Source organism: Gymnogyps californianus, chromosome 29, assembly GCF_018139145.2.
Source record: "Gymnogyps californianus isolate 813 chromosome 29, ASM1813914v2, whole genome shotgun sequence".
NCBI lineage: Eukaryota > Metazoa > Chordata > Aves > Accipitriformes > Cathartidae > Gymnogyps > Gymnogyps californianus.
In genome coordinates, this window is record NC_059499.1 from 343,118 (window position 1) to 354,361 (window position 11,244).

The 11,244-nt window shown below is 58.0% G+C and overlaps 1 protein-coding gene across 2 annotated transcripts; it reads left to right on the forward strand.

The window, feature by feature from the left end:
• Positions 1-367: 367 nt before the first annotated feature.
• Positions 368-9,102, forward strand: CLK2 (CDC like kinase 2). Of its 2 annotated transcripts, none has more exons than XM_050912246.1 (13): positions 368-446; positions 2,093-2,262; positions 2,444-2,678; positions 4,431-4,527; positions 4,875-4,941; positions 5,337-5,453; positions 5,692-5,858; positions 6,331-6,425; positions 6,802-6,931; positions 7,300-7,382; positions 7,617-7,696; positions 7,917-8,007; positions 8,447-9,102. In XM_050912246.1, the coding sequence occupies exons 2-13, from the start codon at positions 2,093-2,095 to the stop codon at positions 8,627-8,629; spliced, it is 1,515 nt and encodes a 504-aa protein (XP_050768203.1). In that variant the 5' UTR covers positions 368-446; the 3' UTR covers positions 8,630-9,102. The 2 variants fall into 2 exon arrangements, with proteins under 2 accessions (XP_050768203.1, XP_050768204.1); XM_050912247.1 differs by having other exon boundaries at positions 4,434-4,527.
• The last annotated feature ends 2,142 nt before the right edge of the window (positions 9,103-11,244 follow it).

Here is an 11,244-nt window from a genome sequence, read left to right on the forward strand (position 1 = left end):
ACCGGAGCAGCGGCGCGCCGAGCAGCGAGGCCCGGGCGGCGGCGGCGGCGGCGGCGGCGCGGGACCCCGCGGCGGCGGGGCGGGGCGGGGCAGGGCGGGCGGGGCTCCGGAGGCGACGGCCGGCGCCCCGCCCCGGCCCTCGGCCCCGCCCTGCCCCCGCCCTCGGCCCCGCCCTGTCGCCGCTGCGAGCGGGGCGGGGCTCGCTTTGCGCCGTGTGACGCACCGTGTGCGTGCGTGCGTGCGTGCGCGCGTGGTGCGTGCGCGGCGCCGCGTCGAGCTGCGCGCGGCCTGGCGGGGACCCGGATCGGCGGCGCGGCGGGGCGCGGCGGCGGCGGCAGCGAGCGGCGGAGCCGGAGCAGCTGGAGCGGGGCCCGGGATTCCCGGGGCCCACGGCCGCCATCACGGATTTCCTGTGGGACAAGCGCACCGGGCTGGCTGCGAGGACGGTGCGGCGCTGGGCGCGGCGGGGCGGGGGTAGGCCGCGGCCTCCGTGGCTGGTGGGGGCGGCCCGGGGCCGCGCGGGGCAGGCCCAGACCGGCGGCTCCTCGCTGAGCCGCGGCCGCAGCCCGGCGGCCCGGGCGTTTCCGGGGGGGGGCGCTGGCGGGGCCGGTCGGGCCAGATGGCCCGAGGAGGCCGCGGCCGGGCCTTGAGGCACCGGGGCGGGAGGTTCCGCGCCCGCCGCCCCTTCCCTCGGCATCGATCTCTCCCGGTGTCCCGCTTCGCGGCCGAGCCCCGGTGCTTCCGCTTTTGGTGCTCGGCGCGGCCCCGCGCACGGTGGAGGCCCCACCCGGCGGCCGCGGAACAGGGGAGCGAGCGCGGCCGCCATCATCGTCCCCAAACCGGTTCCAGACCTGCTGCGAAACACCCCGGTGCGGGCTTCGCCTGCTCGTAAAGAGGGTGCCCGGCCTTGGCGGGCTGCCAGCGTCGGCTCCGCACGTTGCCTTTAATTAGAGGCTGGAATCGGCGCCCTGGTGCCGCACTCGGTGTCCGCCGTGGGCGCAGCGAGACCCGGCTGCCGAGCCGCCGAACCGGGGGGAACCGTGAGCGGCCCCGCAGAGCCCGGCCTCGCTCTGGAGGGTGAAGCTTGTTCGGGTGTAACGAGCCCGTGCCCCCAGGTCACCGCATCACCGGCGGCGGTTTCGCCTTTTGGTAGCCCTGGTTGTAATGTCAGGGAAGGTGTGGGTGCGGGAAGGCAGCCGGGTGCGTGAGCGTAGCTTTCGGGGGAGACAAATCGCCGGTGGGAGGCCTGCGGACAAAGGGAGCTCCAGCTTCTTGCCTGCGGAGACGAGGCAAATTGAGCTGCTTGATGCTTCGGAACCCAAATACGTGTGGGGAATGTCTTAGAGTTGCGGAGTGGGGTCTGGTGATCGGAGCGGGATCCTATGAACTAGCACTTCAGGGCTGGGACTCGGTGTGCCATCTTACCGAGGGATTTTCTCCTTCGCTTTTGACTCTCGCGTCCCATCAGAGAGGTAGAGGTGAGCACTCCTCCTCTCTGAGGTAGGCTCTACAAGGCTTCGTGAATGCCTCTGCTCCTGGAAAGGGTGGTTTTGCTCCCTGGATGCTGTAGGGCCCTCCCCGCTCGCAGTGGGAAGTGTAGATGTCACTTGCTGGGCATCCCTTCAGGAGCTGCCCGCTTAGGTGTCTCCAGTACTGGTGTGCAAGGACTTTGGGCCAAGCACCGGTGATATCCTGAGCTTCATTTCACCTTCCTTCGGTTTTCCTTGCTGGTGCTTCTCTCCTTCCTGGGGAGCACGTTAGTTTGAAGAGAGAAGGTGGAAGCCCTGAAGGTGCAAATGCTGCGCCTGGAGCTGTGGCCAGTAGAGATTGGTGCGAAGAGCGGAAAGTAACCTAGAAAACAGAACCGCAGCAAGCACAGCCGGTGTGGGTGGTCGCATCCTCTCTCATACGGGGCTCTGGGATCTCTCAGAAGTTCGTCCCCTCCCTCTCAACCCCCCCCTGCACACTCAGACACGCTGCTGATTGCCTCCCCGCTGCTTACCCTAGCAGTTCCTTGGCCACTGACGATCTGCGCTGGCTTCTCTCCCTTGCAATTGCCTCACGTCGTCATCGCTGTCTGTTGTCCCTGTAGATGCCTCACTCTAGAAGGTACCGCTCGTCGGAGCGCAGCAGCCGAGGCAGCTATCACGAGCGCTACAGAAGTCGCAAACACAAGAGACGGCGGACACGGTCGCGATCGAGCAGCAGCGAGCGTGACCGTCGGCACCGTCGGGAAGACAGTTACCACGTTCGATCCAGGAGGTGAGTCTGCAAAGACGAGGCAGGACCTCAAACCCTGCGGTGTTTCTCCAGCTTGGCTGGAGGCAGCTGTGGTCAGCCCAGCTTCTGGGTGGCCTGGGCCCTGTTCTCTCCTGTGTTCTGAGCTGTAACGTCCCAGGCAGCGTTCGTAACCGAATCCCCTCGGCTTGCTTCCCCTCCCTAGCTACGACGACCACTCAGCAGACAGGAGAGCCTACGACCGGCGTTACTGTGACAGCTACCGGCGGAACGATTACAGCCGCGAGCGAGGGGAAGCCTACTATGAACCCGAGTACCGTCATTCCTACGAGTACCGACGCTCCCGGGACCGTGAGGGCAGCTACCGGAGCTGCAAAAGCAGCCGGCGTAAGCACAGGCGGAGGCGGCGCCGCAGCCGGTCCTTTAGTCGCTCCTCATCGGTGAGTATCCTGCTGTGCTGGGCCTCCCCTGTAACCTTTCTCTCCCAGGTGGCGAGCTGGGTAAGTAGAAAACTCACTTTCTAACGCTCTCTCGGACTCAGCTTGAGGAATGCGTAGAAAGCCTTTGATGCAGACAGCAGTTCCTGTCCACCATCCTGATGCGCCTCGGCGGTGGCTGCCCTGTGCCAGCTGGGCACAGGCGGCTCAGACCCTCTCTTAGTGTTGCCCGCTCAGAGGTGGGAGGAGGACAGGCGTGCCTTGCGAGGATGGCGTGTCCCCCGGGGTGGTGCTGCGGTCCTCAGCTCCTTTATCCCTGCAGAGCGCTGCCTTTGTTCGGTGATGCTCATTAAGAGCTGTCTAGGAACCCCAGCCAAGCAGTCTTTTGTGCGAGGTTTGTACAGCAAACGTTCAGCTGATCCTGGTCCCAGAGAGCTCGGGCTGCCTGCGACAGGCGGCTTGGTCCCCGTGGTCCCTGGTTCGGGCCTGTGTTCTGTGGCAGGAAGGCCCTCGTCTCTGAGGGTTAGGTCCTGCGTCAGAGCGGGATCCTTCTGGGTGGGCCCAGCTGACGTGGGATGTCGTGCGAGGGGCTTTGCAAAGGAGTAGAGCTTGTGGACCGGTCAATTCGGGTGGAGGCAGCAACCATCACAGGCTCTTCCCAGCAGTGTCCCTGGCTTTCTCTTCTTGTCTGTTCTGCTGTTCACCTTCCACTTCTGTTAGACCCCAGACACGTTCTCTGCTCTGTGTGTGGAGCTCTCAGTGTTGTCTGGTCTGTTCTGGCTGTATGTCCAGGGATGGGATTGTGGGCTGGATTCAGGTCCCAAGTCTGCCGGCCGGTTGCTCCCAGGTGTGGGGATACTTAGCTGAAGAACTGAAGGCAGGAGTTTTCTCTTCTCTGGCATAAACCTCTTATCTGCCTCATCCCAGGCTGTCCCTATTCCCTGTTGGGCCTCTGCTTCTCTCCTGGAAGTTAGTCCTTCCAGGATCAGCTTCTTTGGGGGAGGGTCTAGGAAGAAGTGTCACATCTTCCCCCAGGCAGTCACTCGCAAATTCTCTCTGGTTTTGGATGGATCGTTGTACCGAGAGTTGCTTCTGAAATCTCTGAATTCATCTTTTTTCTGAGTGTTGGGGCTGGGGGAAGCTATGTGGGTGGTTGCTGGAGTGGGATGGGGAGTGCCTGTGTGGGGCAGCCTGGGCCTTTGCTTGTGCAGGACTTCCCAGCACCTGCCTGCTGCTGCCTTTCCTCAGTGGCTACCGTGGGGCTGAAGTGAGCCTCTCCCCGCGGCCACTGAGCGCCCGGCTGCAGAGTTGTGCTTCGGCGTGCTCTCTTGGCATTATCCAGGACCCGAAGGCCAGTGCCGTTCCTCTCCGAGCCCCGCTAGGAGCGAGAGCAGCTGGCCCCTTCCACTGCCCCTCCGCTAGCCCTTGTTCTCTGCTCACACTGGTTCGGGTGGGGCTGTTTGTAGGTTCTTTTTTTCTTTTTTTTTCTTTTTTTTTTTTTTTTTTTTGCTACAACAAAAAGCAAACTGTTTTTTTCTTTTCTGAGCTAGTGTGTTGTATCTTGACATGTTCCCTTGCAATATCCCTATCGTTATATATTCCTCTGTGCCGTATGAATTGGCTGGGAATCTCCTCCTGCAACCCCTCCTCAAACAACCATGTGAATTTCCAAACCAACCAATGCGTGACGCTGGCTGCTGCGCTGGTTTGAAAATCTGATTGGTGAATGATGAATTCCCTGTCTGCCTGGGCCAGCAGCGGAGTCGACAGAGCAGCAGAAGGGCCAAGAGTGTGGAGGACGACGACGAGGGGCATCTGATCTATCGCGTCGGCGACTGGCTACAAGAAAGATGTACAGCCAAATCGTAACATAATTTAGCTCTCTAGTTAAGCTCCCATCGCAGTCGCAGATCTGTCTTATCTTTCTGTTTCATTTTATTTTCATTGTTTATTAAAGAGAAACCCTCTCCTTTTCCTTCCCCTTTTGTTAAAGCTACGTTTATATTTTGTATTGTTACTGAAGTGCCAGGGAACTAGGGCAGTTGCCTTGTGCAGCCGGTGTCAGCCTTCCGCTGCTCCGGTCTCTCAAGCTGTGTGCAGGTTAGGTGTTGCAATGCATTCTCCTCTGCCTTGTGTATGCGCTGCATCCAGGTCGTGCTCACTCTCTCATCTGCCTTCCTCTCTTTTTCTCCCTCCCAGATGAGATTATTAGCACCTTAGGGGAAGGCACGTTCGGCAGAGTGGTGCAGTGCATCGATCACCGGAGGTACGTCTGCTCCTGGGACCGGGAGGGACGTGGTGGTGAGGGAAAAAGAGAGACCGCAGCTGGCGACGGAGCCTTTCACGCTTAACGTGGGAGCCTGGGGGTGAAAACGAGTCTCTTCGTTTCCATCATTCCTCTGCTGGTCTGGGAACTCGCCCTCTTGGGTCGCCCATGTGTTGGAGAGGGGTCGGGGGGAGCCTCAGGGCTCTTTGTAGGGAGGGCAAGGGCGCTGCTTTGGTGGACACCCCTTAATAACAGCCACCTTCTGGCTTGAGCGAGGGTGGTGGAAGGCTGTGCTGCACACGATGAGGCTGGCTCAGAAAGTCCTTTGTGCAGGGCACAGGCTCTCTGACCCAGCTCAGGGGTGACCTTGCACTTTCTTCCTGTTTCTCCCCCAGGGGTGGTGCACGTGTTGCTCTCAAAATCATTAAAAATGTAGAGAAATACAAAGAGGCTGCTCGACTGGAAATTAATGTGCTGGAGAAAATCAACGAGAAGGACCCTGAGAACACAAAGTGAGTGTGCTCTTGGTGTTAAAATGGAAGGGCAACCATCGCCTTAGCACAGTTGCAGGGATGGGATGAGATGAGAGAGGTACTTGATGTGTGACTGAATTTGTTTGTAGCTAGTTTTTGGAGGCATGTTGGCTTGCTATGGGATACAGACTGAGCAAGGAAAGGAGGAGCCCGGCACAGGGATAACATAGCCGAGTGGTGCGTGCAGATCTGTCCCGAATCAGAATTTTTCTCTCAGTCTTTGTGTCAGGATGTTTGACTGGTTTGACTACCATGGCCACATGTGCATCTCCTTCGAACTGCTGGGGCTCAGCACCTTTGATTTCCTGAAGGACAACAACTATCTGCCTTACCCCATCCACCAAGTACGGCACATGGCCTACCAGGTGTGCCAGGCTGTGAAATGTAAGTGTTCACTGCTCTTCTCTCCGCTGGTCCTCGACTGACCTGGAGAGCTGTGCAGCTCCCAACGTCCGTGCCAGTTCTGCAACTGGTGGCCCAAAGCAGCGAGTTTTCTCTGGGGTGCTGCTGTGCTAGTTCTGAGACTGAGCCTTCCTGCCCCTCCAGCGGTCAATGCGTGCTTGCAATGAATCCTTTTTATTCTCCTGATTGTCACGTTTTCCGATGCATGTGGGCTGGCAGTAGCTCAGGGCACTTCAGCATCCACCCCCCTACACGTTCTGGTGATCAGTAGGATAAATCTTCGTGCTTCTGCCCAAAGCATCTTGGCCTGGGCTAGGCTGACTGTTCACACACAGTTCTAAATGTGGGCTAAACTGGTGCCGGTATGAGCAAACTGAATTCGTGTTCGCTCTTCGGGTGGGTGCAGCCTCACTTTGCTTCTGTTCCGTCACCCCGACTCTGTTTGCTTCCTCAGTTCTGCATGACAATAAACTCACTCACACTGACCTCAAGCCGGAGAACATCCTCTTCGTGAACTCTGACTACGAACTCTCCTATAACCTGGAAAAGGTAACAGCGCTGCCTTGTGTTAGAGGTCTTCTCTTGGGTTCTTGGTATCCCTGACCTTATCAGCAGGTGGGAGGAGTCGGAACACGGCCCCAGGGGACACGGGGTTGTCCAGCTACGTTTATGCACTTGTTCAGGGCCTATATCTTGCATGAGCTGCCTGTGTAGTCTATAAGTAAGCCATAGGGACCACAGGCTTACCTGGCTGATGGTGAGAGTTTGTTTGGGGGCTGTGCTGCGGGGCTCTGCCAGCACTGACGTACCCTCCGAAGCCTTCCCCTCCCGCGGTGCCCTGTGGCGAAGCCTCGGCTGTGTAAGGAAGGGGCTAAGTCCACATCTCAGTACTCCTGAGTAACTGATACCATTCTCCCTCGCGAAGAAGCGGGATGAGCGGAGTGTGAAGAGCACAGCCATCAGAGTGGTGGACTTTGGCAGTGCCACGTTTGATCATGAGCATCACAGCACGATTGTCTCTACCAGGCATTACCGGGCCCCAGAAGTCATACTGGGTAGGTACCGCTTGGTCTTTCTGCAGTGGCAGACGTTCGCCTCGAGGGCACTGGATGCTGCCTGCTGGTTTAAGGAGCATTTTGCCTCCACATCATTCAGTAGCTGTCCTGGGTTTGCTCTGGGAGATGAGAGGTGCTTTATTTAACATGCTCTGCAGTGCTGTTTTCTGGGAGGGTCAGCAACTTCTAAGGCGGTGTTTTGGCATTGCTACCAGCTGGGCAGTATATTGCCACCAGCGTATCAGGAGCCTGGCTGGAATGGGAATTGTTTTTCCAGTTGTTTGTTTGTTTTTAAAAGGGTGAGGGAGAGGGATTTGGAATCTTAGGCCATAACTGGATTTTTTTATTTAAAAAACATTGTTTTTTAGAGCTTGGCTGGAGCCAGCCCTGTGATGTGTGGAGCATTGGCTGCATCATCTTTGAGTATTATGTGGGTTTCACCCTGTTTCAGGTGAGAACTGTATGCTGTATGGCTACCTCACAACTGATGAAAGAGGATGCTGGCTGTTTCCCAGTACAGCCAGGAGCCTCTGGGATTGATGGGGTTCCCTCCATCACTGCAGTCTTGTAGAGACGACCAAGGTGTTGCCCGGCAAGGGCTTCTGAAGGGGGGAATACCCAGGGCTGGAGATAGAACGACTGGAATCTGTTCCATGCCTTCCCTTTACATTTCTCTCTCTCTCAGACACATGACAACCGGGAGCACCTGGCCATGATGGAGAGGATCTTGGGGCCAATTCCTTCTCGGATGATCCGGAAGACGAGGTGAGCAAGGCCGGCTGGGCACCGCAAGCTTGCCAGCTCTCTTGTGCTTCACGTGTAGCAATTCTCTCTGAGGGATCGAGCTTTGAGGCTGCCTGCTGAGCCAGTTGTCCGTGCTGCTGCAGTGTCCTGAGTAGCGTGCGCTGCCAGGGCTGGTGCGTTGCTGTTGCTGCAAGACATGTTGTGCTTGGGTGTAACCTGTTCCCACCTCTTACTCTGACAGGAAACAGAAATATTTCTACCATGGCCGCCTGGACTGGGATGAGAACACCTCCGCTGGCCGCTATGTTAGGGAAAACTGCAAGCCGCTGCGGGTAAGGCGGGGTGGGCAGGAGCACCCGGTTGCTTTATCCTTTTCTCATTGCAGAGTGTTATAGTGCCTGCCCCGGTTGTGAAGATTCTTCCTGTGGGCAAGGTTGGGCCACCGAAAGGGTCAGACCAGTGTCTTCCCGAAGGAGCCTTGGCTGTCCCAGACATAAACTAGGAAGACTGCAGCAGCCTGAGCTTAATCTGAAGTGGATGAGGAGGAGGAGGAGGGCACGGAGACCTCAGGAAGTGCCTGGGAAAAATGGTGGGGGGGTGAAAACTCGGCAGTTCCATGCTTGGTAAAGCGGCCCAGAGTTAGGTCTAGGATGAGTGACGGTCTGAACAAACCAGTCTTCCCCCAGCTTAGCCGTTCAGCCCAGGGAATGTACTGCAACCGGGACAGGGTGCAGCATCCTTGGCCCTAACCTCTCCCCTCCACCTCCCCAGCGATACCTGACCTCTGAGGCTGAGGACCATCACCGCCTTTTTGACCTCATTGAGAGCATGCTGGAGTACGAGCCGTCCAAGCGCATCACCCTGGCCGAAGCCCTCAAGCACCCCTTCTTTGACATGTTGGAGATGGAGCCGAGCACAAAAATGTGGGACTCTAGCAGAGACATCAGTCGGTGACGCCACAGGTGCCAGCCTGCCCTCAGATTCTAGCCCCCGTGGAGGCCTGTGTGATTTCTATTCAGACACTTGGTGCTTTTTTTTTTTATACATGAGAAGAACTCCCTGGACACGTTTGTAAAGCTGTTAATATGTGAGATACTGTAAATAGCCCATATTCTATATCGGCCTCTGAGCACCACGGGCCCGACCTCCTGCTGTTGCTGCTGCCGTTATCGTGAGGTGAGGGGGCCTGTATGTCCATATTGTACATACCTCTGTTCACGTGTTGCTTTGTCTCCTGTTCTCTCCTGCCCTCCTTGGTGTAAATACTCCAGGACTCACAGCTCTCTGTAGCTTATCTGTTTCCTTGTAAGTTATGAAACTGGTGGGACTGCATGGGAATTATTTTTTGGATCAATGTCATAGCCCATCCCCACACCAGAGTTTTATAAGAATTTTGTACAGTCTTTGTGGAAAATAAATATGAAGTGAATAAACCACCTGGTCTGGGTTTGGACCAGCAGCAGCCCCTCTTGGGGCTGTTCTGCTGGTCGGTTGTGCTCCTGCTGTGCGGTGGCTGTATGCTGCGCCCTGCAGAGGGAAGGAAGGCACATCCTCTTGTTGTGGGATGAAAGGTACTTTTTATGGTCCAGGAAACTTGAGCAGTGAAGCCGGCTCTGTCCACCTGCACCTCACAAGCTTGGATGCTGGGCTAGTGTCTGAGCTTGCACTGAGTATGAGCTGCTTTTGGCCCTCTGAGGGCTGCAGCTGGACCCGAGCATGTTCAGGTGTGAGGGGCAGCAAAACACAGGCTGGCCCCTTCATCATCCCCTGTGGTCAGTATTGAGGTGGGATGTAGAAAAAGGAGGACAGTGGGTACTTCAAGATACGTGTGCTCTACTAGAGACACCTCTCGCTCCCTGGACGGGGTGAAGTGCTGGCTACGGGTAGGATGGCTGTTGGAAAACGGGTGTACGGGTGTCCAGATGCCCGCATCGGGCTGTCACACACACACCCCAGTGTCTGTCGGTGCCTTTTTGGCTCTAACCAGCAAGGGCCTTGGCTTGGACTTTTCCATGGGAATTGCTGGGGATGTTTCAGACCTGATGGCAGCACTGTGTAGACGCTTTCCCAGTGTGTCTGGGAGAATCTCGCTGGGGTGGTGTCAGTAACGGAGCAGTTATGCTCATGGTCTGTTCTGCAGGAGCTTACCGCTTGCCTGTGGCACCATCTGTCTGTGGCAGACTGTGTCCTGGCTCTGGCAGACTGTCATCATGCAGAGGGATAAAGGAAAAGTCCGGCTTCACCTGGAGTTAGTGTGGGGGAGTCTCAGGAGGGGTGACATTGAGTAATCTTCATGAGCTTGTGATCCTAACTTAAAGAGCTTGGGCTGGAAGCTTTCACCTGCCTCCTGCGGTATCGCTCGGCTAGGCAGCAGCCAGCCAGGAGGTGTGTGCCAGGGAACGAGAGCAGGGGAAGACCATGTCCTGCTGCGGGTGTAGCCAGCCCCCGGGTGAGTCTGGAGGAGAATCAGATTGACTAAATAATAGCTGTGGTCTGTCTCAGACTTAAAAAAAAAATAACCCACACTGGTGTCCAAAACCGGAATTCACAGCTTTTACCTTCCCAGCAGAGAGCACGGCTCAAGGTGCCAGCTGTCTGGGTTGAAGTGGGAGCTCATAGATTTGTGTGTAACTTTGTAAGTCTGTGTTCAGAGCCTAAAGAATATTTTTAGCAGAGAGGTGCAGTTGCTGCTAAGCACTGAGAGCTGGGACGGGAACTAGAGGCAGGTATGGATAAGCGTCCTGTGCCGCTCTCAGGGTGCTGAGGAACCCCTGTTAGGGACGGGGTGTCGGTATGCTGTCCACATGCAGCTGGTAGTTGATGGAATCAGGGATCCCTATAAATAACTGGTCCAGGAGACACAAAAGTTAAATTCCCCAAGCTGCTCGCCGTGCCACGAATTCTTCCCTGGCTGTTTTACTTCCATGGAGTCTGCTGTACGGCTGCTTCGGGTGGGCTCAGTGAAACAGCTGCTCCGCTGCACTCCCCCTGACCTCCCCGAGGCTAAAGCCTGGGGGGATTCCACGCAGGCCGCCGGAGGCGAACGGCACCGCGGCCGTCCCGGTAAGAGGCGGGAGCCCAGCCGAGGGGGTTGGACGTGAGGCCTCGGCAGGACCCGCAGGAGGGGCCTGCTGTCGTGGTAGGCCTGGCCGAACGGAGCCATCGTTGGGTAGAGGAGCCCGGCCCTGGGCGGGGGACCCGGAACCCGGGGGGGCGTGGGGGCCCGGCCCTGGGATGGGACACCGGGAACCCGGCGGGACACGATGGGGCCCGGGCGGCGGAGAGGCCTGGCCCCGGCCCGGCGTTGCCATGGGCCCGCTGTTGCCATGGGGACGCGCTCCCGACGGGCCCTGCGCTGGGGGGGGGGGGGAAGGAATGCGCCGGCACGTGACTCTCGGACCTGTGGCCGCATCACGTGCTCGCCTCCGCCCGACGCGGCCCTGCGCGTGCGCAGAGGCCCCCTGCAGTGAGGCTCCCCGGAGCCGCAGGCGGTGCTGGTGACGTCACGGGGCGGCGGCCAATCGGTGGCAGCGGGGCGGGGCGGCGGCGGCTGAGGGCGCTGAGGCGGC

What these genes read in the sequence shown, in the direction of transcription:
- CLK2 (XM_050912246.1), top strand. Translation starts at nt 2,093, where the DNA reads ATGCCTCACTCTAGAAGGTACCGCTCGTCGGAGCGCAGCAGCCGAGGC. An exon ending in GGTGTGCCAGGCTGTGAAAT is followed by an intron (nt 5,859 to 6,330) that starts GTAAGTGTTCAC and finishes TTGCTTCCTCAG; the next exon opens with TTCTGCATGACAATAAACTC. An exon ending in TGGGTTTCACCCTGTTTCAG is followed by an intron (nt 7,383 to 7,616) that starts GTGAGAACTGTA and finishes TCTCTCTCTCAG; the next exon opens with ACACATGACAACCGGGAGCA.